The 27,429-nt window shown below is 44.4% G+C and overlaps 1 protein-coding gene across 1 annotated transcript; it reads right to left on the reverse strand.

Annotated features, from left to right (window-relative positions):
- On the reverse strand, nt 1-26,989 carry erbb2 (erb-b2 receptor tyrosine kinase 2). Its single transcript, XM_047608737.1, has 27 exons — nt 26,510-26,989; nt 16,916-17,067; nt 16,613-16,793; nt 16,340-16,480; nt 14,966-15,031; nt 14,739-14,854; nt 14,502-14,643; nt 14,257-14,385; nt 13,044-13,185; nt 12,178-12,251; nt 11,985-12,075; nt 11,055-11,257; nt 10,662-10,791; nt 8,897-8,987; nt 7,151-7,308; nt 7,020-7,067; nt 6,803-6,941; nt 6,582-6,704; nt 6,399-6,497; nt 6,120-6,305; nt 5,857-6,012; nt 5,706-5,781; nt 5,448-5,594; nt 5,163-5,260; nt 4,867-5,055; nt 3,466-3,829; nt 1-3,382 (listed from the first exon to the last, which is right to left on the reverse strand). Exons 1-27 carry the CDS (start codon nt 26,580-26,582, stop codon nt 3,021-3,023), a joined length of 3,876 nt encoding a protein of 1,291 aa, XP_047464693.1. The 5' UTR covers nt 26,583-26,989; the 3' UTR covers nt 1-3,020.
- Between the last annotated feature and the right edge of the window lie 440 nt (nt 26,990-27,429).

Consider the following 27,429-nt stretch of genomic DNA (forward strand, 5'->3'; position numbering starts at 1 on the left):
TAAGCTACCAAACTGATTGTTTTTATTTATATATACACATTATACATTTACACAATGGGACGCACTGACCAAAAAGGAAGGGATGCAAGAAGGAACTCTGGTTATTATTCAGGTCTTGCCATAACAAAAAAAAAAAAAAAAAGAGGTCAGAAATATTCACATAAAAAGTACAAAAGATACATTTTCTTCAAAATGTACAGTATATGACAGATATTTAATTTTACAACATTTCGGGACCGGTTAGTTTAGCTGCTCCTTTCTTCTCCAGTTGACTTTTACATGACAGCGTGCAGTTTCTCACCACATCCTTGACTGAGACTGACAGACACACTGTTGTAGGTGTTTGACAAACTTATTTGAGACCGTTTGAAAGGACCAGTTTTTAACATGTGGTCTGTTTCTAGTCTGAGAATGAGTTCAGCATTTTGCAAAACAAATGCTTGGAGGCAGGAGATGCTACGCGCTACCATAATCCAGGGCCAGTCCTCGGGCTCAGTACAACCGAATGGCTTGACCCAGCAGAGAATGAACAGTGACTCGGGTTTGGTCAGCGTATAATCTATGAGATTCCTCTGTAGTGTGCTGGCAACGTAATACACATAAAATCACACAGCAGTGTAAACACAAGTACATTAGTTGTTACTGCATATTGGGTCGTGGTTTCATAAAAAACAGAATCATGTCACATTTTTGAGCAAAGATGGAGCATCTATGAGAGCTATGTATTGGTTTTGGGTGATTTTCAAATTATAGCTGCTTTTTTTTTATTTTTGGAAGAATCAATAATAACCCCAAGAGCTTTAATTTCCTGACACACACGCACACAAAAGAACTTTAAGGAATAAATGCGATATTGGGAACCAGAAGGAAAACATCTTTACATGTTATATCTTTTTTTTTTTTCCTCAATTACAGACTTCTCCATCTATTACGGTTGACAAACCTTATTAAAACACAACAGGATCAATGCAAAAAAAAAATGCATTTTGGTCAATCTGATATCTGTCTTTGTGAAGAGGACAGCAACAATCCATATAAAGGGTTTCATACCAAAACTCTACATCCATTATAAGAAAACAAAAACATTACGTGACTCATCACTTCAAAAACTATTTCATATTGCATAGTGTTAGTATGTGATAGCTGAAGGTATTAAAAATAGAATCTTGACATTTTTTATATAAGAAATTGGGATTTAAAATTCGTTTTTTTTTTTTTCTATTCTGGAACAAAACTCTTCAAAAACCCGTATTGAGAAAGTCGAGATAAAAGGAGAATACCGCAAGACTTTCAGAGTAAACCTCACATGAATGGGCGGGTTGTGCACGTCCCAACCAGCATCTCTGCCCGCCCGCCCGCCGCAGACACACTCCACTCACTGTGTAGTGGATTCATAAAACTCAGAGAGGTTCGTCTTTGAAAATCACTGCAACTCAGTAGTAGTCTGATGAGAAGCTGCTGTCCGTTTAGCACAAGGAGACACGGGAGGAATCGCGTCGGTTTCAAGACCTGTCCAGGAACACAAGCCGTGCGGAAACACATTCCGACTCCTCGTTTCTTATTTTAAACTTAGCGACAACGTCGGCGGTCGGGATGTGCGAGTTAGGAGAGCGCAGACTTTCCGACAAGGACCTGGAGGTCAGACAATGGCTCCATTGAATCGATTTTGACCTCCCCCAGTCCAACACCAGTTAACATGATGAAAAAAAAAAAGAAAGAAAGAAAAAAAAAAAAAACAGCCTTCCAAAAAATGCTGTTGATTTTTTAAACTGGGATGCCAGTGTGTTCTCGCGCAGTGGAATTCGAGCCATGCATTGATTATCCAAACGGAGCAGTGAAAAGATTTTCCCTCCTCAGAGTCACATTCGGCTCCAGTGTCTAGTGGATTGCTCAACTTTTCACAAAAACACAAAGAGCAGAGCTGCTTCTTGTTTCACTAAGGGAAACACTTGTGTATTTACATACAAATTCTTCACTTCTTGTGGAATATACTACTACTAATAGCTTGAAGTGCTTTGCTGCACAGCGAAAAGCCACCAAACTAAATGGTCTAACTGTGATAACACAAGCTTGGAGGGCGTACACAGTGTCCTAACATAGTGCAGTGATTTAAAAAGCAAAGTAATGCTGCCTACTTCTTGGAAAAGAATCATAATCCCTGAAAGATTTCATTTACTAGTCACCATGCCTTAATAACGAAATAGGACTATCAATATGTTTGCCACTTTTAAGGTCGGCTAGTACCTTACAAGTGATTTCTCGTACCATTAAGAAGTCCCGGCCACGGACTCTAACGACCACATACATCAGTGCGGCACAATGCCGCTGTCTTCTCCATACAGCATGCCTTTCTTTCAGGGAGCATGTCTACTGGCCAGATGGGCTGCGGGGGCCTTCTATGTCCAAAACAAAATGGCTTTGAGTGTACTGAAGACCCGCATCAGGTCTGGGGAAAAACTGAGCAGAATACTAAACATGGTCTTCAATGCGTTTCGTGGCTCACTTTGTCAAAGTGTTCTGTACGCTGTTTTCTCTGTTCTGCGGGGCCGAGTGGACGCAGAGCGACTCTAAATCCAGACCCGCTGAAGAAAATACAAATAAAATGCTTCACGGGAACGACCACAGAAAACGGAAAACCAATGAAAATCAAATGAGGATTAAACAAATTAGCGTCCATTTGTCCAGTAAAATGTCTCCGTGATAATCTGACTCTTCTCGTACCTTGAAAGGTTTTTGACAATGTGAACTCCTTTGCGCATCGAGTAAAGTCTTTTTGGCACTTAACAGTCATAGATTGTTGACTTGATTACAAAGGATGCTACAGACAGCGCATTATTGCTACACTGTGTTTAGTCATTGCATGACTTTTGATTGACAGACCAAGAGAACGTTCAGATCTTCATGTCCTTACTAAAAACAGTTTTAGGCACACGCCCAGTAATAAAACTGTTCTTCCCTTTCTCTTATTTCCCTCAGTAGGACACAATCCATGACTCCCCTCGAGTTCTTAGTCCCTCTCCTCAAGTATGCCCACTCCAGGCTTCTGCTAGTCCAAGATACTCTGGATTTTCCGCCGTGGGCGTCACAAACCCATTCACATGCCGGCTCACTCCTCCGTCGGTCTCCGGCGCTCCATGACCATCCGCCGCCACAGTCCCGTGTGCGTTTTTGGGCACGAGGTCCAGGTAGTACTGGTTGTCAAACGCGGGAGAGGTTGAGCTCTTGGAGTTCACAGGGATCAAGTATCCTGGGTTTTCCACGCTGTGACCAGAGCTCAGGCCGTTGGGGAGGCGCCGGTCTATTTTGGAGCCTTTGCGGGGCAGCGTGCTGGGCCGCTCGGGGATCCCCGGCCTCATGTCCTGAATGTCATGGTTGACGTACTCTGAGATGTTGGACAAAGACAGAAAGTCAAACCAGAACATTCTGAGGCAGCAAAGGGGGGGAATAAAAAAAAAAGACACTCACCTGGCAAGCCACGAATATGACTGTTGCCATGACTCCGTCTGGGCAGTGAGTGATGAAGGTGATGGGGATGATGAAAGCCGTTCGGGCCGTCAGTCTCCAGGTTGCCCTGGCTTCCGTCGGGGTAGGTGGGGTCTTTGCAGTAGCGTCCGGGGCTAGCCGGGGGCAACGACTGGCCGTCTGGAGCCGCATCCAGGAAGACCGAGTCAGACTGGTCTCCATCTGAGGGGCTACGAACCAGCGCTGGGTACTGATGCCACATGCCGTTAGGGGTCTTGGCTCCTGACGCTAAGGTCAGCGAGGAGTACATGCTGCGAGGTCCTGCAGCGCTGTAGGGCTCCACGTCTAAGCCCTGATCTCTGCTTTTCTGGAGACGAAAGGTGAGGCTTTTTATTACTCAACATGCAGCGTAAAGACTTTTACAAAGTTGTTTGTTAAAGGTCATTGAGACGTAAGGAAGATACTACTTATTAGAAATGAATTCATTTCAATGACGTTGATTAAGACAAGAAGTAGAAGCTGTTACAAAAATATGACTGGGTCTATCTAGGAAGACTCTCTTTGCGATTTCATGAATAACAAAAATCTTGTTGGTACCTCTCAGTGTGAGGAATATATTAAGCAGTAAGAGAACATTTGGGCCTCAGAGTTAATGTATGACAAGAAGGCAGATGGAAGGATTAGAACGACTTTGAACAGGGCCAGATTTTGATGGGGAGTTCTCAATCTGTGGTAGTTAGTGCTTTAAGGAAATGGTTTAAGTAAGACAATCAGTAAAACTGGCAACAGGTTCATTGGCAGCCAAAGCTGATTGAAGCCAACAGACGGGCCACTGTGCATCAAATACAGATCAGTTTGTTCCGTATGGGGCTGTGTAGCTGCAGACCATTCAGGGTGTCCATGCTGACCCCTGTCCACTTCTAAAAGCTCCTCCTACAATTAACACATGAGCATCAGACTTCTGATCTGATTAATCAAGTCCTTTCGTATCATTAAGAATGTGTCCATAGCTTAGCTAGGGAATATATGCCGCCAGGGTGAAGTAACACCCTCTTGATGTTGCGGGGAGGATGCAATTTGTCCGCAACAATGTTCGGGTGGTGGTCATGTGCCAAGGCAACATCCACATATGTGCCAGGATCCAGGTCTCAGCACAAGACATTGAAAAGAGATCAATTATTGTTATTCACAGAAGTGGTTGCTTGGATTTTTGCTCAGATGTGTGGTGCTTTAGTTGGAACAATTGTAAAACGTATTCACAATTCATTTGACAGCTAAAATATCTGGGGGAAAAAAAACGGCCAGAGACTCTTTCAAGACATAAAACCAGTTAGAGTCAATATTAATTGAAAAGAAGGAATTGGATAAAAGAAAAAAACAAAAGCATTATCCTCCTTCACTGACCCTGTAAGACTGGTGTCTGGATGGCCCGTTGGATTGGGCTTCATCTCCTTTAGTGCGAGAGTAGAGGTTGGGCTGGGGCATCAGATACTCATCGACATCCACCATTTCCCTGACGTTGTCCCCCTCCTCCAGGAGCATCCGGTAAAACTGGCTGTCGACTGGGCTGCACGTGCTCATCTGCTCGTCGTTCTGCAAGGCAAAGAAAAAAAAACAACAATAAGTAATGCATAATTTATATATTTATTCTGACGGACGACACGTAACAACAGAACGTTTGCAGCGTCGTTCTCACAAACCTGTATGACGACGTAGCGAGGTGGATCTCTGGCCATGGCACTAAACTGAGTGACCAGATCTTTGAACTTTGGCCTTTGTTCTGGATCAATCAGCCAACCTGTCATCCAGATAAGACATCGAAACAAGATGCCAGGTCAGACACATTCAATGCAGACCATTCCATGAGTTAATGAAGGAAAGACTTTATGAAGGAATTTCAATTCATTGGCCAAACTATTTAGCTCACAATGTAAAATTTTAGAAAGACAAAATGTAAAACCGGCGGTGCTTTAGGAACTACTGACATTGCACCATGATGAGGTAGATATCGATGGTGCAGATGAGGGGTTGGGGAAGCCGCTCTCCCTCCTCCAGAAGTTCTGGGATGTCCCTCGCTGGGATGGTGTCGTAAGGCTTCGAACCAAATGTCATGAGCTCCCAAACCGTCACCCCTGAGAGGAAAAACACTCTTTAACTCTAAAATAACATACGTAGCAACAACCGCAGTCAGAAAAACTGGATGACTGGAAGTAAACTAAGAGATATGCGTAAAAACTACTGACCGTAACTCCAGACGTCACTCTGATGAGTGAACCTCCTGTGCAGAATAGACTCCAGGGCCATCCATTTAATGGGCACCTACAAATACACATGCACCGGTTAAAACGATGACCCGTTCTGAACGCCTCCTACAGCGACAGCCCCCGTCTTTACCTTCCCTCCGTCGGCGTGATAAGCCGTCTCGTCTATGTCGAGCAAGCGAGCCAGACCGAAGTCGGTGATCTTCACGTGATTCGGGTTTTTCACCAGAACGTTGCGAGCGGCCAAATCTCTGTGGACCAGGCGGACCTCCTCCAGGTAGTTCATCCCCTACACACACAGAGATCCATGAGTCTAGATACCGCTCCCGCGATGAACAGACGGCCACGTGCATCAAAACCGACAAAAAGATGACGCCTCGGATCTCGACCGCCTACCTTGGCAATCTGGACACACCAGTTGAGGAGGAACTGAGAGCCAATGTGGTCCTTGTTCTCCCTGACGTAGTCGAGAAGGCATCCGTACGGCATCAGCTGTGTGACCAGCTGCACTGTGGAGGTCAGGCAAATCCCCAAGAGACGACACACGTAAGGGCTGGCGACACCCGCCATCACGTAGGCCTCCTGGGAAAAGACAGAGGGAAGATGTTGAGAGACTGTGAAGGACATTCCCGTGCGCCGGACTCGTATCGTGCATGTGTTCACGTTGGTACTCACGTCAAGGATTTCTTTATTGGCCTTTGTTGAGGTGTTTTCTCGCAACACTTTTATGGCCACTGGTATTTTCACATTCTCCCCCTCAGGAGCCCAAACCCCCTGAAACAGTGATCAAAAACATTACAACACCGGCTAGAGATGTGGTTTCTGTTCACCTTTGAAGCAGCTGAGGGGATTGTTTACCTTGTAAACGGTACCAAACGCTCCTGCTCCCAGCACCCTGAGCTTCTTCAGCTCGGTCTCTTTCAGGATGCGCATCTGAGCTTGATTGGGTGACGCACCACTCGGCGTTAAAGGCTCTACCAGCTGTATGCAAGAAGGAATCAGATGGTGGATTACTCCACATAGGATCACACCACAGGACGCTACACACCGAGTACACGAAACTCCAGTCACTCGCTCACCTCGTGCTCCTGCAGGATCCTCCTCAGTGTCTCCTTCCTCCTCAGCTTATTCTGCCTCCTCAGGTAAAAGACCAGCAGAGCAAGCAGGAGGAAGAACAGCGTCACACCACCCACAGCGGCCGCGATCGTCGTACCCGAGCTAAATGGAAAGACGCGGTTTAGTAAAAAAATGCAGCTAAATCTGGATGGAATAGAAACGAAAATCAAAGCAGCTCACCCCGTCCTGGTATCGATGGGACAGCCTCTCTTGTCCAACACAGCACAGCTGAAAAGGAAAATCACAGAGTGTGAAATCATCCTCTTTGTGCGTGAGCACCTGCGAAGTCTCCGGCGGTCGGGTTCACTCACGACAATGTACAGTTGGTGTTGCAGGGCAGACAGTGTCCGGTGGCGTTGCTGTACTTCCACACAGTGTGCTGATCCTGATCCTTCACGCCGCTGGGACAGTGGTCAACACAGGCCTCGCCGTCCTGGAAATGTAGACACTCCGTGCAGTGTTCTGGACCCTAGAGACGAACAGACACAAATGTTCACCTAAAACCTTCTGCACAGATCACAATGGCAGATAAAGGGCAATGATCTTTTTCACCATTTTAAGTTTAGCAGGTAGGTTTTAAGCCAAGGGGTCTTCAACGTTGTTCAGGCCAACAACCCCCAAACTGATGAGAGTAAGTAGGGACCCCGTATCTATAATGTGCGTTATATGTGTTTTATATTAAACTCGGCCTAGCGCTATTTATAAATATACATTATTATTATCATTTAGCATTGGATGCTAAGCTATTCAAATAAGACACAGGTTCAAATGTTTCATCAACATTTGCAACAGTAGGTCGGGCCAGAAAATTGTGGCCGAAAACTTTTTTTTTTTCTAAATGTAGAAAAATGTCTAATCAACATAAGTTACTGCGACACCCCTGCAGTACCTCCACGGACCCCCTAGGGGACACGGACCCCCTGTTGAAGAACTATGTTTTAAGCGACGGACGAACAGGAAATGCAGGCAGACGCCAAAGAAGTTGAAGCTCAGATTTCAATAGCGCAGAAAGCAGCAGTTGAAATTGAGAGAGTAGTTGAGTCAATTTAACATTAATTTTAGTAAATTTGATTATTTCTTTAATTGGCAAATTTTTATTTGATTTATTAAACACCTCAACACCTTAACTGATCCCATTTCACAATGGAAGTCAGACGAATGTAAGGTCTTTTTTCTTGATAAATATACATCATACTGACATGGTTTTGGCCTCTTTTGAAAGAAAACTGTCAGTAGCACTGTTAGTGCTACTGACACTAACAGTGTAAGAATACATTATAAAAAGAAGGATGTTACATCTGCCTGTTCCCCAATAACATCCGCCTTCAAAATGACTGCAATGGGACATGAAGTTTTACCTAATCCTATTTCAAATGTGGCAATAATACTACAGAAAATTGTATTTTACACAGTTTTTTTTTTTTAGCAGGATAGGATAGCACCAGGTGTACCAAGGGTGAGTCAAAGACATAATAAAAAGAGTTTTGGTTTAATGGAGAGAAGGTTTAGTGGTACATGCAAGCTAACCAAAGTTATGATGGAGAATATGAAAAGGAACATGAAAGGAAAATTTGAGTGCTTAGCGGGAACTGTTAAAGTTTGCTGCAGCATATGTTGTCCCATTATAGATCAGAGGCTTGGTGTGGGCTAACATTTACTGGACACATATGTAACCGGACCAGTTTTGTTGGAGATTCATCTCTGGATACTGTGAGGATTAGCAGGTGAATCGTATACATTTTTGTGTTTATGACTTGTGTTTACTGAGCCTGCAGTTACAATTGCATCCTGAAATCTATAATCTGTGATCGTCATCGAAACAGGTTTTCTGCATGTTGAGGAACACGTTCTGAGTACTTGGTTTATGGTTGTGACATGTTCTATAATCATTAAGCAGTAATAATCTTTGAACTGAATGTGATATTAAAATACTAACCAAGTCTAAATGTATTTTTAGACAAACTAAATTTACCTCATGGCAGCGCCAATATCTGAAATGCTGCTGGTTAGTTAGAGGGGGTCATGTTTGTAAGTGTTAATACGTGTGGACATCTCACCGGGCCGTGGCAGGAGGCAGAGCCGTTGAGGGGTCGACACTCTGCGTGACAGGCGACGCACATGGACCCGTTTTTGTATTCCCGCACCGACCTGCAACACAAACACGGGATGAATGAGGCACAACATCCCGTAACACACTCACTGGCATTTGCTGGAAGCATTTATCTGAAGCGCCTGACACCGATATAAGGGGACACATTTTTAGAAGAGGGGCCCCGGCCACAAATAACCTAATGAGCTGCGCATGGACTGTTGTTGTCTGCAGCGCACGTAACTGGACAACAATGTATGCGAATGTTGCCGGACTTTGTCTGCGAGTTGCAGCTTAATCGAGCTATGCTCAAAATTCGACTTTCTGAATGCGGCCCTTGTCCCAGATTACTAGTGATAGATTCTCATGTCAAAATGTCGATACTTTCGATACTTCAGTCATTGGAGGTGATGTAGGGTGGAAAGTAACTAAACTATTGAGTTGTGGCAACACAATAAACCTTGTGAGACACCTGAGGTTGAACCCCAACACAGAATATGAGGCATCTATGATGAGGAGGACAGAAGAGGAGAGCACATGGTCATTAAGATTAAGATGCACGTTGTAATTTTATAGCAGTTGTTAATAGTTAAACAATAATTATTTTAATGGTCTTATTATTTTATATATTTCTTTTTTTATAGTTTGAAACAGGATTGTCACATATTTTGTGTGATCGTGTCCTCCGTTTGGTTTTTCTATTGTTGTATTAGCCCAGCTATGTTGTAAACGAGGCCACTACTGCAATATACTTAAGAATTTATATTTATTTTTATATTTAAATAAATTACCCTGACATCTCGTATTCTATATGAAGCTATGATTTGAAATACGCTACTTTTTTTTAGGTTTACCAGACACATTAGGGTGTATTTACACAAAATATCGGTATCGGATCGGTATCTACGATACCAGCCTGAGTTTTACTCAGTATCGGATCGGAAAGAAAATCGGTGGTATCGAACATCACTACAGTTTGACGGGAAGATGTCTTCCTCCACCGCCCTAGGTGGCGATATGTGTCTTTTCAGTGGGTTAATACAGCCCCGTTTCCAGTTGACCTATTACGTCATACACTAAACAACTGGAGCTGTTTGCGCTTCGAGCCCGACTCTGCTTACCTTCTTCTTCTGAGAGCGGCTTTCTTCGCTGTTCATAACTTCGATTGAGGCGTGTACATGATGATGAAAATCAATTTCCAATCGCATTATCTGGGTGTTTTAGTCGGATAAAAAGAACTCCGATATTAGTCCGAATAACGGGTTCACATGTGCTTAGGTTGTCCAGTTAAAGTCAGATTAAGGCAATAATACATTTTTTTCACGTACTAACTGACTCTGAATCCACAACACAACTTGTCTGTGGTTTTAGTAGGAAAACAAATATTTCAAAATGTCAAACTATTCCTTCGAATTCTCCATCCAAAACAGACACAGACTATTGCACTGAATGCGAAACAACACTTTTATTGAATCATCAAATGGCAAATTACGTCTTGTAATGTCTTGTCGAGCTTATGCGTGTGAAAGTTGAACTTCTTACGTATCCGTATGACCTGCCAGTTATTTACGTCACACTGTAATTCAAAAGCTTTTGTTTTGCTTTGTTTACTGGAGTTCTCGTATTGGGATCTCTGCACGCAGCGTACGGTAAGAGCATTATTATCAGTTGGGTTCTTATTGACTTAGCGTGGGCACACCCCCGCACCCACAAGCAAGAACGCCTTTTCTCACCCCTGATAGATATCGCACTGCTCGACACACTCGGTGCCGCGCTGGAAAGTTTTGCAGGACGCACACTGGCTGGGGCCCGGACCCCAACAGCCCCCTTCACAGAGCGGGTGACAAACGCGGCCTTCAGCCTCTGAAAACACAAACAGGAACAGTAGGTGACGATGCACCATGTATTATTGATATCTTATTCTCACCGTAACTGCGCTAAGGGTGCATTCCTCCGCTTAAACAAGCAGCTTGCTAGTGCGAAAGCTGCTAAATCACAACACTTTTCTCATTTAATGCAAACAGCTGCAGCCACGAATGCTGCATTTTCTGCACAGTCCCTGCATTGGATTCCAGTTCAACATTTGCTACGTTCCGCACACACACACCGTGCACGCGTCCACCTACCGCAGACTTGGGGGTCCTGATTGCTGCGCACGATGCGGTGGGGCCCCTGCGTGGGATGGAGGAGGCTGTTCCACGGCAGCGAGCTCGTGTAGCACAGCTGGGGGTTGTTGTACAGCAAGACCAAACCCCCGCTGACGCTGTGCAGCGAACGCAACCCAAGAGACCGGATGTGCAGGTTCTGGACGGCCAGTGAAAACACACCCCTGAGGGAGGGAGGGAGGACGGATGAGGAAAAGGTTGTCGAATGGCTCTCGTTTAATGTCGCAATATTGCATAAACGTGTTGTTAAAATCTCAATAAAGTTGTTTAAAAGGACAGGATGTGAGTAAGCAGGAACAGAGAGTTGGAATGTTTGAATTTTAAAAGATTTGATTAAAAAAAAAAAAGCGAGCATTAAAGATTAGACGATGTAATTACTTAACAGCAACCAAAAATGTAAAAAAAAAAAGAAAAGAAGAAAAGACAAAGACACTTGAACCTACTACATTGGAGTATGTCCCCTAGACTCTGGCTAGTCAGCGCTGGCTAATAATTAGCATTTATTACCTTGACAGTGAACATATTATCTCACTACAGAGCACAAAGACACAGTGTTTGCGTGAACAGACAGCAACACACTGCCATGAGCTGACACACCGCTCAGAAAAAAAAGTCACGCTAGGAAGGGAACATGCTTCTTTGATTTGTATATGTTTGAACTGCATGTGGGATAGATCTCTGGTAAACCTCCAGGCACTTACAGAGATGTTTGTCTGAGGAATTATCCATTCATCATTCGTCTTAATGCTCACTTGTAAATAGTTTCCAGCTAGTTTCTAGGTTTGTTGATGATAAAATCACAACACGAGGCAAACTGCAGTGCAGTCAGAGTGGTTTCAGTCGAAAGGTTGACGTGCAGAAGGGGGAAAGGGAGAGAAATGAAAGCCTTACTTGTAGAGCATCCTGCCTCGGATCACCTTCAGGTTCTCAAACACACTGAGGTTGGTCCACTCTTCCGGCCAGGCGTCAATGTACAGATAACCTGCAAATATAAAATCAGACAGATACTGAAGACGCTCGAGCGGAGGAGACTGTGTGGGGAAGCTACATTCGGATTGAAACGCTTACAGAAAGTACAACCAACCTGTTATTTCCTCCAGTTTCTTGAAGCCGCTCAGCTGCTCGAAAGTCAGGCCTGATGTGTTGGTGATAGGGTCCCTGGAAAACCAACGGCATCGACTGTTATCTCGGCTTGACTTTTGCCATTCAGATACTTTTTTTTTTTTTGTTTTTAAACGGTAAGAAAGCCGCGGAATTACGATATCTCAGCGTGATCTTACGTCAGGGATACACGGATTTGTTCCACGTGGCTACGGTATTTTCTTTCTAAGCCTGTCTGAACAAGCTCTGTGAGAAAATCCTCGTCCATGTAAGCAAACAAAAGACGCAGATCCAAGTGCGTGGAACCTCTTGTTCCTATCCGTACGCCATCCTCGATAAGATCTCTATTCACTGAGGAAATCTCTGGGGGAGCAGGTTAGGCCGTACTTACTTACTGCAGCGAAAGATGTCACGTAGACAAGGCACAAACCGGCTTCGTATTAAATGTTCGCAAAGGACGCGTGCAGATTAGTTGGAGGCAAACTATATTACTCCACACCGGTCAGCCATAACATTATGACCAAGTGAGAGTAGAGAAAATGTAGAAGTACATTTAGAGCAGGGGTGTCAAACATAAGGCCCGGGGGCCAAAATCGGCCCGCCAGAGGGTCCAATCTGGCCCGTGGGATGAATTTGCAAAAACTACACTGGAGATATTAGCTGAAAATCTTTGGACATTTGGAGTTGTCGTTATTTACCAGGTAATAAGCTATTGGGTAACTGTCCCGGCCCCCTTGAGGTCGAAAAGATCAAAGTCTTGGGCATCCAGACGGCCGCCGGGTTTGAACTATATTTTTTCAGACGTTTCTTTGGGTTGCGGAACACGAACGTGGGCTCTGCATCTCTTACCTCGCAAAGCTCTGAGGCATGAAGGCCAGGCTGCCGAAAATCTTCTTGCAGTTGTTGAACTGTTCCACGTTAGAGGCCGTTACCATGGTGACGCCTTGGTTGTCCATGACACCGAAGTTGTCCATGCCCAGACCGTAACACACTACGGCGCACAGCACAAAAGAACGAGACGCATTATGTTAAATCCACACAGTAAACTGAACGCAATGCGACCAATGTCAATAAACTGGGCCTTTATCAGCTCTTAATATAATATAGTGTTACTAGGCAACGGGGGAACTGAGTTAATGACAGGATTAGTGGAGCAGAAAGTGTCTACAGCAGTAAAGTTGTAGTTTTAATGTTCCTCATTTACAAGACTTAGACACCTTTATTGTAAATGCCAACAAGCTACTGCAGAAGCAGGTTAGTTCACTTTGCGCTAATGTCAACACCCAGTAAGAACTTGCAGCCAAAACCGTAATCATCTGTGTTGTACACGTGGAGAATGCATTACTTAAATGACTCTGGAACATCAGTTATGCAACAAGTCAGCTACATATTATTAAAACCACTTTCCCCTCGTTGAACTTCAAGATAACTACCGTAAACACCCAGAGGCCACTTTATTATGGAGATTGTGGTCCAGGGTGATGTGACGGCATCGCAAAACTGCTGCAGATCTCTTGTCGAGTCCCACCTAAAAGCTGATTTAACGGACTCAGACTTCTGGGCTACACTGAACTGATTGTGACGCTTGTGGAAGCAGCTTTCCAGCGCGGTGCCTTAGCTGTGAGAAGAGGGGAAAACTGCAGCGTGAAGTGACGCACATGATCGGCGGACACACTCAAACTTGGCGTTAAACCAGTGTTTAGTTGGTGTCGTGAATGCCAAAGAAAAAAAACACACAAACGTTACACATTCGCAACCAGGCCTGAACTGTTGACACAAAGACTGACAGATTCATGGTGTTGACACTACGCTCCGCGAAATCTGGTCTTTCTCCTCTGACGTTTTTCATTCCATCACATTGTTTTATACCAACAGTATCAAGACTAACTGTTTTTTCATTTCTGATCCGAGTTCACTTAGATGCATATCTTCTTTATTGTGTCGCACGGTTGTTTGATTAGACGCTTGCACAAATGAAAGGCTGTGCAGGTGAACCTCCTGAACTCGCCGCTGAGATCGTGAATGAATCTGCGCAGAAAAAAAAAAAACACCGGCACCTCACCTTTGGGACAGCCTCCTTCGCACTTTTCACATTTCTGAGTTTCAGTTCCGTCGGGTTGCGTGATGATAACTTCCTGGATGTCCCGGGGACAAACCAAAGTACAGGCCACTTCCATGGCCAGGTAGTTATCTACAGAGAGGGACACAACGTGTTCAAAGGGCAACAACTGCTGAGAACTGTGCAACAGCTCGTCTGGAAAAACAGCTTTTTTTTTTTCTTTTTTTTTTTCCCAGTCGTGGTCTCACATGGACATGTCTTGATGCAGGTGGCGCCGAAGTTGAACTTTTTGTGTGGGTTGGGTTTGGCCTGATAGCTGGACGCCTCATAGATGATGGGTGGAGGACAGTTCTCCTTACACAAGCCGCTGTCGTTGAAGTGTCGACACGCCTGCGGAACAAGAGGAACAAGGAAACGCGTAACTCCAGTGCTGACGCTGATGACAGCGCAGGCAGGTATCTGACAAACACGTGTGCGTCGTTTACCAGGCAGTCCGAGTCTTTGGGTCCTGTGCATCCGGCGGCGCACTGCATGTGACAGCAGTCGTTGGGCAGAGGACCTTTGCATCGCGGGCAGCCGGACACGCACTTAGTCCGGGTCACTTTGAACCAAAACATCGACATGATCAGCTACACTTCACCTGCTCAGAGTCTTTTCCAGTTAAAATCCAAACAGTACTGCTGGCGAAAGTGAGCACACGATTCCAACTCACGGGTCTGGCAGTCCTGCGGCGTTTCTCCCCAGCAGCTTCTCCCGCATACAGAGGAACAGCTTGGACCTGTACCAGGAGAAACCCCCAGCGATGACAAATAAGGAAAGCTCCCACGACTTTGCAACTCAACTAGAAAGAAACACAGCTCTGCGGCCCTTTGTAAGGCGTCGCTATGAGTAAGCAGGCGTTAAACCCTTCGGTCAGGTCTCAAATTATCCACCATGTTTTGTGCGAGGCTATCAATTCTCCTTTCTGCTATCAATACCACCTCCCAAAAGACAGGGTCTAAAAATGCGCACCCTTTATTGAGAGCCCTGAACGGTTTCACGTCTGCCATACTCATACTTCGCGGCCTTTCCGTCTGCCTACGGACGAGTTTAGACAAAGGTAAATGCTGGCAAAAAATCAGCTCAATTAGCTGAAAGTAAGTAAGACAGCTGGGATAGGCTCCAGCCCCGCCACAACCCTCCAGACAACAAGTCCTTACAGAAAGTGAATGAATGAACGGAGCGAGCAGTAAGGTAATATAAGGCTGACGAGATTCCGAAGGCGTTCACTGGATCAGCCGAGGCGTATCCATGGAGATGTTTGATGCCGACTGGAGCCCAGTCCACTAATTCGCTCTAAAAAGATCAACAGCTTGAGAAAGATTTCTCTTCTGATGAAAACTACCAAGGCCTTTAAAATTCACATCTGCATTAAGGAGAATGGGTTTGGGATCACAAGACGACAGAGCATCGGTATGAATGTTGTAAAGTTCTCTAAGGTTCCTTCCATGAGGTACGTTAACCCTTTGACTGGCATCGTCAGCACACGGCTGATAATTCTGGAGTAGTAGTAGACGATAAAATGCTTAATTTCTGCCATTTTTAGACTTTTTGAGATGTGGCGCTTTTGAACAGACGGCCATAGCTCGAAAATGTACAACATACAGCTTTAGCATTGATATGAATCTGTACAATCGAGTGAACATTTTAATGATGAGATGTCACAATACTCGGCTTGCAGTGCACGCCATTAATATAGATTAAAAATAAATGATGTTTAATCATGATTAATCGTACTTCTTAGCGTGGAAGTCCCCAGGCTGGAAAACACTGGTTCAAGTTCTTAGCCGAGTGATTGTAATAATAAAAAGAGGTTTTTGTTTTTTTTTTTAGTTTGTTTTGCTAAAAGGAAATGTGTTGTTCTGGGTCAGTATGCATCACTTCACATTGGAAGCGCTGTAACTCTGCAGTAGTTCATCTACAGGTAAACTGCAGTGAAGTTTCCTTATAATACACATGTTGCAGTTATCCCTCTGTCTGTTCTAAATGTTTATCAGCTCTACCGTGCGAGATGTTCACTATTTCAACCAGTCAAGCAGATGCTCACACTGAGGGGCCCTTTGCTGCAGGCTGTGGAGCCTGGCGTGGATGTTCTGCTCATCCAAGGTGTCGTTCCAGTTGATGCTCTGGGGGTCCGGGAAGCACAGTTGGGGGTTCCCCCATATATACACCCCACCCAACAGGATCTCTGCGAGGAGACAACACATAAAGGCACCTTCACTCTAAAGGTTCAATCAAAGAAGGGCGCCTACAATTCACCTCTACTGACTGAATCTCGACGTTTTAAATCTGGCAACTGAAAAACATGAATCAATCTGACCTGTGAGGCTACGAAGTCGTAAAGTCCTGAGCCCCTGGTCGGCCCGGGTGTTGTCGAACACAGCCAGCGCGTAGCTGGAGTTGTACAGCTGGCTGCCTCTGATGATCCGGAGATTATCCAAAGGCACCAGACTCACTGAAACGTGGGCAACGAGCACATAACCCTGCACCTCCACGATGCCCTGGTGACAAAGAGGAGCGGAGACAAAGACAGGTGACTTGACAGGAAACGCGGGAGATAAGAGTTAATCAACTGGACGGCATCTTCGGTTAAACGTGCCCTTTGTCATTCGGACTTGCACACCTGCAGGAAGGAGAGGTCCGGCGTTCCGTGGAGATGAGTAATCTCCAGGTTGCCGTGGACAACCTGGCATCCGGTGTAGAGCAGCTTCAGGGTGTCATAGTGGTTTTCCAGGCTGGAGGGCAGGGCCAGCTTCATGTCCGTACCCAGGCACACTGCAACACGGATAACACGAGTTAACACTGTCGATCTTTCTGCGAATTCTGTGAATTAAATCCAGTAACGACCCGGTTTAAGTTGATAGACAAAGTCCATAAACAAACAATGATTAAATGATATAATTTTAAGTATCTGGCATGGGATCTTCTGTTGTGTATTTAAACACCAAGCGTTGGTGCACATAAGGATGTGGACTGAACATAGTTTGACTGCGCAACCTTGAGTGGGCAGACTGAAATACAAACCACAAGGCTCTCAGACCGTCTCTCAGTGTATACGATATATTTTCCACCGACAGCAGAGAGCACAGATTCCCCACAGCGGGTCACACACAGCATTACATTCAGGGTCATACAGCATTACAATTCACGGGGGGGCTTCTGCAGACACATAGCTCCCATGCCTTAGCAGGCAGTCACGCAGTGGACAGTCCCTCCTCTCTGGAGGTTATAAATGACTTCCTCTGGCTTCCTTTGCAGCAGCCCTTCCATAGTCAACCCACTTCTCTTCACTGGAGCCCCTCACCCCCCAACCCTGCGCTATCTCTGTCTCTGCTCCGGGAAAAGACGACTTGTCGGACTCCGATACTTCGCAGGGGGAAGTTCCAGCAGGCGGGACGAGGGTGACTTTCATGATAGAGGCTCGACAAGATGTGCATCTGCCGCATCTAATGTTTCTGAGGGTTCTCAGTGGTGACGTGCGGATCGATACTTCCGATGCCAGATCTTCACGCTCTAAAGTCGATTGTCAAATCAAAATATCGATACTTTTGACACTTCAGTCATTCGAGGTAATGTGTATCATTAACAGTGGCAACTTAAGAAACCCTGTGAAACACCTCAGGTTAAACCACAACACACAATACAAGGCATTTATGACGAGGACAGAAAGGGCAAGGTTTCATTTTTATAGCAGGTCCTAATAATTAAAAATATAAAATTTATTTTACTTATTCTTTTTTTTTTTTAGTGTTTGAAACTCCGTTTTCACACATTTTGTATGACTGTGTCCTGTTTAGTTTTCCTGTTGTTGCATTAGTTTGGCTACATGGCAAATGAGATCACTACCTCAATATACTTCAGAGTTTAAAATAAATAAATAAATCACTCTCGTATGAAGCTGTGATTTCAAACACGCTACCTTCTTTAGGTGTATTTGCACAAAGTATCCGTATCAGATCGGTATCACCGATACCAGCCCGACTTTTGCTAATTATCAGATCAGAAAGAAAAACCGTGGCGTCGAACATCACTAGTTCTCAGGGCTTGACCCACATTAGAACGACTGGGTCGAGGCGCGTAAATAAAAGGCGCATTAGCGTCTGACAGCGAGCTACAGTGGCAAATGACTCTATAATTAACAGTGCGGCTGCCAAAAATACACACCCAGCTTGTGTCAAATAGCAAATCAAATGACAAATCGCTGCCTCCTTTCAATGATGTCATCATGGAAAATAGTTTTTCGAGTGAAGCCAAGGGCCGGGGGAGGGAGGGGCGGCCGTGATCTCAATCCCCAGTGTCTTAATCGTACCTAATTAAGACAGCATATCTAAACAGGACAGGGCTCCTCAGAAGTCACACAGACAATGCCAGCTCCGGATTAGATTAGGTAAATGTGCCGTAAGAGAAAAGACAACAGAGCAGATTTTCCATTTCTAAAAAAGCGCGTGTGAAGCCAGTTCTCGGCTTCCTCTCCTTTTATTCCCTCATTGTTTGCTATCCAAAAGTCTCTCAGCAACGTCTGTGTGTGCGCGGCCTTGTGAGGAGCTGCCCCCCCCCCACCCCCCCCCCCCCCCCGCCTCCCCACTCCCCGCCACACACAGCCTAAAATACTCTCCCTTTTATCACTCACTTCGTTCTGTCTGCCCACTGTCGTGCCCCCGGCCTTATTCGTCTTCCTCAAAATTCACCCGGTACATTTTCTTTTTCTTTTTTTTTTTGACTTGAGAGTCAAGTCGTCTAAGGCATGTGCCCTCATGTGTCTCATTGCGCAACCATTTTTGGACCCTGGAAAATGTCATTTCAGAAAAATGTGTGTAGCTGCATATCTACGAGATGACACGCTTGTATGGGTTTCACAGTGAAAAGGGCCGAGTGGGGGAAATAGAGACTGGGCTGTAGGGCCGCGTCTGGTTCAAAGACACGTCGGTGACCTGCGACCTTTCGGTTCACGCGATGATCGCTGAGGAGACGGACGGCCAACAAACATTAGTAAAGCATCAGCGCTGGCTTCTGCACAGCATGAAACAGCAGCTTTGGAAACATACACATCTCAAATAAGCTTCTGATTTCTCTACGTGCAAGCTACACCAATCAGCCACAACATTATGACCACTTACGGGAGAAGTGAATAACATTAACCATCTCGTGCGAGTGCAATGCTCTGCTGGGAAACTTTTGGACCTGGTATTCATGTCCATTCTCTGATGAGTCGCAACTGTTTTAGAGGCACAAGGGAGACCTACACAATATTAGGAAGTCGGTCATAATGTTATGCCTTTTTGGTGTATTGGTGTCAATTCAGCATATTTATTCAACATAAATAGATGTTAGAAGAAAACTTCTTTGTCATTGTACGATACAACGAAATTGTTGCATCGTGCATAAGGTGCTTCACAGCAGAGCTTTTAAGAAGAATAAAATACAAAAATATTCTATTATCGCTCTCATAAACAATCACATTGACAGACAGAGTTAAGAGAATAATAATTATTAAATATACTGCATATTAATTCATTGAATTAACATTTGGAATCAAGACAACTACTCATATTGCTTCTGGATCACAACGGCCATCTTGCATATCAAATCTAAACAATCCCTAAAGTGTAAATATACTTCATCCAAAGTGCTTATTGACCAGAGTGAACACACCCATCTATCTGACAATCCTGACGGAGTACAGTGTATCAGGTTAAAAGCGTTTCGCTGATCATCACACAAATCTGACTTGACACTGTGTACATGGATGAAACCAAAGAGTCCAACTTCACTGTTTACATGGAGGCCAAATAAAATTAAGTGAAGAGACTCTTGTTTACATGCCCCTAAGAAAATCCACCAGAATAAAACCATTTTGCAATAGTTTTCAAATTTCTGGCCAGAAATATCACGATCCCTTAAAGAATCCCTTAAACTTCATTGAAGACATTACAACAGGACCCACGTTTTCACATTGATTCTGCCTCCATTCATCTTTTCAAACACTTATTTCAGCAACTCATTGTTTTGCTGCCACCATGATTCTGTCCAGGCCTGAAGTGGCTAATCGGGGGAACCGGCACAATTCCCGGTGGGGCTGCGAAGGGCCGGTGTTCAATTATTATTAGTAATTTATTTATTTTGGGCCGGTGTTCATTCGTGGCACTGAGTGGGCATTATATGTTTGCTCTTACCGCTGTCCCTGGGCTGTTTTATTTTGTTTTTGTTTTTTGTTTTTTTTCCTCAGACGCAGAATGACGTAACCACGTCCGTGTAACGGCTGGCTGGCTCCGCCCCCAGAAGTGCTTCCGACCGTTAGCAAAGTCATTTAGAAAATGAAAAATACGAGTAAAAAGAGAAAGGGTGGTGCCGAAAGGACAAAAATAAAATAAATAAATAAGAGAAAGGCGTTATAACGAGCACAAGCAGAAATGATGATGAGGAAACGGGTAAAGCAAGACGTTGATCAATATGCAACTAAGACCTGCACCGTTCAAGCTAAATGATTAGCCTATCAAGTCAATGAGTTATGGCGTTGTAACATAGCTGCCAAACCTAAAGTTACATAATTTTAATATGATGATACGACGCCAAACAAATGGTAAACTTTGTCTTGTAAGTTAGCTCCTCGGAACCGAGATACACCAAACACCAGCCCTAAGCCCCGGGGTTCTTAAGCTTTTTGACCTCTGGACCTAATATCTTGTAGCTGGATGTTTGGTTTCTAGATGCTGCCTTAGTTTTGAAGGTTTTGGTGCTCCGGTGGACACTGGGCTCTCGGCTCTACTTCGCTACCTCCGTTCACAAAGCCGAACTTAATAAAGTTAGGGTTGTACTTGCGCAAAAATGTGAGTTTCGATGAGGTGTTAGAGTTGGCATAACTTCCACTTTCTTTTCTTCGTTTTAACAATGTCTGCTGCTTAATTATTGGTGCGTGTTAAACAACTGGCTGACGCCTCACTGCCACCAAGCGGTAGGAAGCTGAATTGCGGCCTCGCGTAATAAAACGGACTTGAATTGATGGGAATGCTTTGTGAAAAAACAACAAAACAAAACAAAATCCTTATGTTGAGCCGGTCTAATCTAAATATGCTGATTCTGATTGGGCTTGTGTTTGTGGACAATTGGCGTCCATGTAAACACAGAAACAGATTAATAATTTGCGCGTTGTGGACATTTTGACTGAGAGTAGGAACCCCTGCTTACTTTCTCACCTTTGCACATCTGGACAGCCTCTACGGTACCTGGGCAAGATGATTCAGATTAAGACCAATGATGACACCGGAAAAGGTGTAGGCGAGTTCATGTCACAAGGTGTGAACATTTCTCTCTTTCGCATGTGGCACGCACATGAGTGTAGGAAACTAGCAACTCCTCAGAGGAAAGTTTGAATGCTGAGCCACGTCTCGTCCCTCAATGTTCGGCTTTTCATACGGACGTCCAGCATTTGAAGCAGTTCTACCTTCGGATATTGTGTAAACAAGTTCTGATTGAGTTTTTACACTTTAGTCCATCAGTAAAAATGGTTTAATAGTGACATTAAAAAAAGAAAATCAATGGTGGCCTTTCCGACTATGGTACATCAAGTTAGCATGCTAGCATGCCTCATTTAAATGATTTGGTTGGCATCAGACTGACCAATGATTTGACTGTTTGTGTCATTTCTTCTCTACCCGGAAAGCGTCAACTCAGTATATGGATACAGAAAACTAAAACAGGAGAAATCACCGCAATTGAGATGTTACTTTCAAAATTTTCTTAACTTATATTTCCTTATTTGCAGAAAGCAAACTTTTATCAGTGTGCACGCACAGCCCGATCCTTTTAGTGTTATCAGCTGCATTTAATAAGACTTAACAATGACTGATCTGACGTTAATCTGGGTTATAGGGAGGATGGACTGACCGTAAACCGGGTGTCGTAACAAGGAGCTGTCTGAGACCGAGAACTGAAAACCGAAAGCCGGCTTGAAGCCACACCTGTGTGTGGCAGCGCTCCAGTCAGCACAGGGAGTGTGTACGTGTGTTTACCAAGTGGCACAAACGCGATGCTACTGCAGGACTTAGACTGAACCGTGGTGAAAGTGGCATCCAATCCCTCCAAAGCCCAACGCAAGCAGAGCAAGCTGATCCAACTATCCGTGTATTACCAGATTTAACACTACTTCCACTGAGGCCCTACTCGCTCGCAGCGCGTCTTGCACAAACCTCACATTTCTCCCAGCCTACTCTCGACGCATTCTTTCTTCGTCTTCACTCCATTACCGAGGAAGAAAAAACAGGTATTGCTCAACAGACAAGCAGAACAGGATCTGCACTGTGCTGGAGCCACAGACACGACAGGCTCATGTCATGCTGTCATGCACGGACAACAATCACAAAAACACGTACGGCACCGGAGCATCGAGAGAAAAAAATCTCCTGCATTGTTTCCGTAGCTTGAAGACTGTACACAGAGAGTGCAACAAAAGAGTCTGAATTAGGTCATGATAAGTCAGAGTAAAAAAATGGAATGGCTATGGGTTAATAATCTCCCCCAGCTTGTGTAATTCACACTCACCAGACTGATCTACACGATAGCCATTCTTATATAGATAGATACACAGATAGATAGATAGACATACATACATATCTTAATCTTATCTTAATATTAATATAAATGTCGCTCTGTGACATGATTAAGACCATCCCATGATTTTACGATGACAGATCAACTAGGGAGACTTGTACTCTGGCCAGACCAGAGTCAGATTTATTTCCTGATTTTCAGCCTCAGTATAAACTGTGATATACAGCAGTTTTTATTAGAATCAACTCTATTGTGCTGCAAATTACAAGACAAACCTTCAGATATTGCTTCCTGTTTTTATTTAGGGTTACATTATTCTGAATTTTAGTTAGTGGAGGTGTAAACTGTAATTAAACTAAATGAATTATTATCATCATTTCAGAGAATACTTACAGGGAAAAATTGAAGTGACCGATTGAGGACAGTGACATGGACAAAATGAGATATTATGAAGGTTCTTTTTGGCTACTGCAGGACACAGATGCCATAACCTATTTATGCTTCTGCACTCTGTAACAACACCACCCAGACTCTAGTTGGCGCTTTGTCTTTTTCGTCTGTTGGGTTAATGTTTGTTTCTACTTCCTGCTTCACTGTCACGACTGAGATTTCAGTAAAGGACGAATCTCCGAACCTCCTCCGTCAACCTTTGCTCAACGTGATCTGTCGTGATTGATCCAAAACACTCAATTCAAAAATTGTGCAGACGAAGAAGCGGCGGGAAATACTAAAGGGGAAACACGCTACTACCAGGTGGACAAGCCATGGTGCAAAGATACATTTCTGGGGAGGCGTCCGTCAGCTACGGTGCTACGGTCTGTGTAGAGTCCGTAGCTATGGATGTAATAATTAACGCAGAAGTTTAAACCACGTATAAAACTTCAGTGTGGTGGCTCTATTGCTATTTACTGTCCGTCCTATAAACCAGTTGTTCGTAAATTAATATTATTTATTTAATCTATTTATAGGGAAAAACTGATTGAGTCTGATGCTACTGTGTTGACCTTTACTCTAAAACTTTTCTACCAGCTGATTTCCCTCGTCGAGGACAGTCATTCATACTAAGTCGTGTGCTTTTATTTTAAAAGGGTGGTACCCTGTAAAACAATCAAGAATCATTTGTACAGATCATTCATTAATAACAATAAAGCTAACCTGAATTCGGGTCAAGTTAATTGTCTATGAAAATAATATTTGCTGTGCTAATCACTAATCACCACGAAGTCAAGGACTGAACTGAAATTGTAACCTGTTTTTTACCTTTATGTTTGAATTTGAGATTTTAGCGGAGGAAGAGAATGGAGGGATGGAGGGATCCACAAAGATACAAGGACCGTAGTTAGCGGTTAATAATTAACTAATAATAGAAAGTGCAGCCAAAATGGAAGAAAACCAGTTAATGTGTACGAATCAGTCAGAACAGTCAAGGCTTCAGTCAGAAAGAGGTCGGCGGTGTCAACTTTAAATAAAAATACTAGCAACTAAAAACCCAATAGCCGTGTAAACGCATGTTTTGAGCAGGGACAAAAATGTGACATTAGCGCAGCAACGTTTTAAAAGATGCGCATCAACGACGGATTCGATGTGGGCGGCAACACTGATAAAATGAGAGCCCGTCTCAGTCGGGCTTCTTGGACTCAGGCTGACTTCAGTGATGGGGAAATGACTTGGTCACAGTGGCTTAGCCGCACATAAAAGAAACACTCCACAAACCACAAATAAAAAGATGGAAAATGAAGTTAAAATAGATTAAGATTAGCTCAAAGTGTAATAAAAAATTGTATTATCTAGTAAAATAAAACAGAAAACAGTGTAATCATGTACAATTATGAACATAATTCACTGACTTTTGTTTCTGCCCAAGTAAACATGTTATAAGTAAAGCATATCTTGAATCTGGTTTGAACTTGGACGATGCCTTCACATCATCAGCCTTTTTAAAACACCACCAAGATGACCCTGAAATGACTATTTAATTCCCCTGAATGAGATGTTTGTGACGGGGGCCCCGCTGACTGGTGGTCTCGTCCTCAGCTCAGAGACCTTCAGGTCACTGACACGCTGACGTGTAGACCGGTGAGTCACGGCTGGCCCAAGTTAACCTGCCACCGGAGCAGAGGCGGCTCAGTGGGACTTAATCACCACACGGAGAGTTTCGCTCAGAGGGTTCGCCCGGATTGCGACGAACTCTACGTACGACGGCCCAGACGCGAACCCACGCACCAGGGGGTCACTTACGCGTGACCCGTCGCTTAACTCTGAACCAGTCGGAGCTCTCAAACTGAACTGATGCTTCCCAGAGCGACACTGCGGAGGAAAGTGCACCAACCAGTTCCCACCAACAATGCAGTCATATTTGGCAATCTCTTCACCTGTGACTATTGCCTTTGTGTGTGTGTGTGTGTATGTCGTAGTAGTAGTAATACCCCAGTGACTGTGGAGGAGGGTAGCTTATAAAACAATAACCTGAATTCATAGAATGAGGTTCTCCTGTGTGGAAACGCGGTTATTTCATGTGACGACTCCGCTCTGAGCTGGCTTTACAGTTTTAAAAGCCGCACATCAATAAAAAACTGTCAATAAAGTTTGGATTGCAGAAGATATTCTCAGTTATTGACTGCAGTGTTTTTGCCATTAGCTTGTGCCCACACCAAGGCTTTTAAAATCAGCTGACCGGGCTTATTGACGTCTCTGATCACCCCTGAAAAATATCTTTACAGATGGCAGCGTGCGACCACAAACAAAGTATTAATGGTGCGTGTAATGGCCGTTTCTTTCAGTGGCAGACTGATCGTTTGGCCTATGAAATTTCCTTGAACCCAAAGCGACGGCGACTTTCTGTTTGGCCAAGCGCCGAGTCGAGATTTAGAGGAGGACAAGAAGCAAAGTCTTAAGTTTAATGAGGTGCAACGACTGAGCTTTTAGAGGACCATCAGCAAGACTCTGCTCCAATGGAGGGAAGACAAACGCAGCTCATTTCCAATGACTTTATTTTAAAAAATAAAACTGAATGATCATGATTTGTGCCTGTGCAAATCTGTACTAGTTTGCACTTTCACTTAGCTCTTGTTTTACTGGCATGCCCTCAAGCTCCAAGTGTGACAAGTGGCCCTCCAGCAGACAAAGCCTCCTTTTACAGCCAGAAGTGAATAATTGACATCGTCATGATCCCTGGCACACAATGCACTGCCTGTTATTGTTTGTTTTTGTTTACACCAAACCAGAATTTCAAAACCAAAAACAAAAAAACAAAAAGAGAGAAAAAAAAAAAGGCGTCCGCATGCAAGAGGCAGTGTCTGTCTGCGACAAAGCTGCAAAGCAGGTTCTCACATTTCTTGCCTGGTACCCTGACAAGTGTTTTGTTTGCGCGACAAACTCTGCTTCAGATTTTGCTACATTTTGCCTTTTCGAACGGCAAAATCTTTCGCGAGGCGACTTTAGTGACAGGTGTGATTTTTCTCCTTATCAGCGCTTCATAAATCCCAGGAGCCCCGTGCAGGGACCGAGGGGACGCGCGAGAGTCGCGGAGGAATGTGGTCCCGGACCAGAAAGAGCCTCGAACACTTTACTGAAATATAACCAGCGCGCAAACACGGTCCGCGGTCCTAAGTGGCGGCGCGACTGCGTCCGCGGGCAGCGGAGGCACCGAAAAGCCCTGGAAGTTACCCACCTTCTCTGCCCAGTGCGCCCGTCACTCCGAGCAGCACGGCCCCGACGAACAGCAAACTTCTCGCCGCCTCCATCTGCTGAGACGCCCCGCTCCTTTAGTCCATATTCCAAAAAGCGGAGTAACTTCTGTTATTCCCCGCGAGGAATTCCCTGCGTTTTAACTTCTCTTCCACTTCTTCTTCTCCTTTTTTTTCCCCCTTTTTTTACCCTTCTCTCCGGCACCGTGTGGAGTTGTTGTTCCGTTTCCCAATCTCAGTGACTTCCTCCCATGAATTCCGTGCCTGTTGGTAGTAAAAGCGTGACAGCGCGCAGGAGCGGAGGCGCGCTCCCGTGAAGGCCTGAGCGGGGAGTGGCAGGTTGAGTCACCCCCCTCCACCCCCTTTTCCCTTCAGCCTGACTTCTGCTGTGTCTACGGCAGGGGTGTCCAACTCATTTTAGTTTCGGGGGCCACCTTCAGCCCAAATTGGTTTCAAGTGGCCCGGACCAGTAACATAACAGCATGATAATAATAACAGCCTATAAATAAGACAACTCCACCATTATCCATTTGTTTTAGTGCAAGGAAGAACAAGTAAATGAGGAGCATGTGTACATTTAATAAAACAGTGGACGCATTAATGGTTATTTTCATCAAAAAAATTGTGGTCTTCTATGTAATTTTTGCAAATTCATGCCATGGGCCAGATTAGACACTCTGGTGGGTTGCTTTGACACCTGGGATTTACAGGGCAGCGTAGGCCTCATGCATGACACAGCACTAAAACTTTGATGTGTTGTGAACCAAGATGTTTTCATACTGACAAAACTAGTGTTTCAATCAGTGTTGAGTTTTTTATTTCTTATATATTTTCTCTTGCACATATTTTGCTTTTTAGTAGTGTTTATTATTATTATTTTACATGCAACTCAGCTAGCATGACC

Source organism: Mugil cephalus, chromosome 16 (assembly GCF_022458985.1).
Source record: "Mugil cephalus isolate CIBA_MC_2020 chromosome 16, CIBA_Mcephalus_1.1, whole genome shotgun sequence".
In the NCBI taxonomy this organism is placed as follows: domain Eukaryota; kingdom Metazoa; phylum Chordata; class Actinopteri; order Mugiliformes; family Mugilidae; genus Mugil; species Mugil cephalus.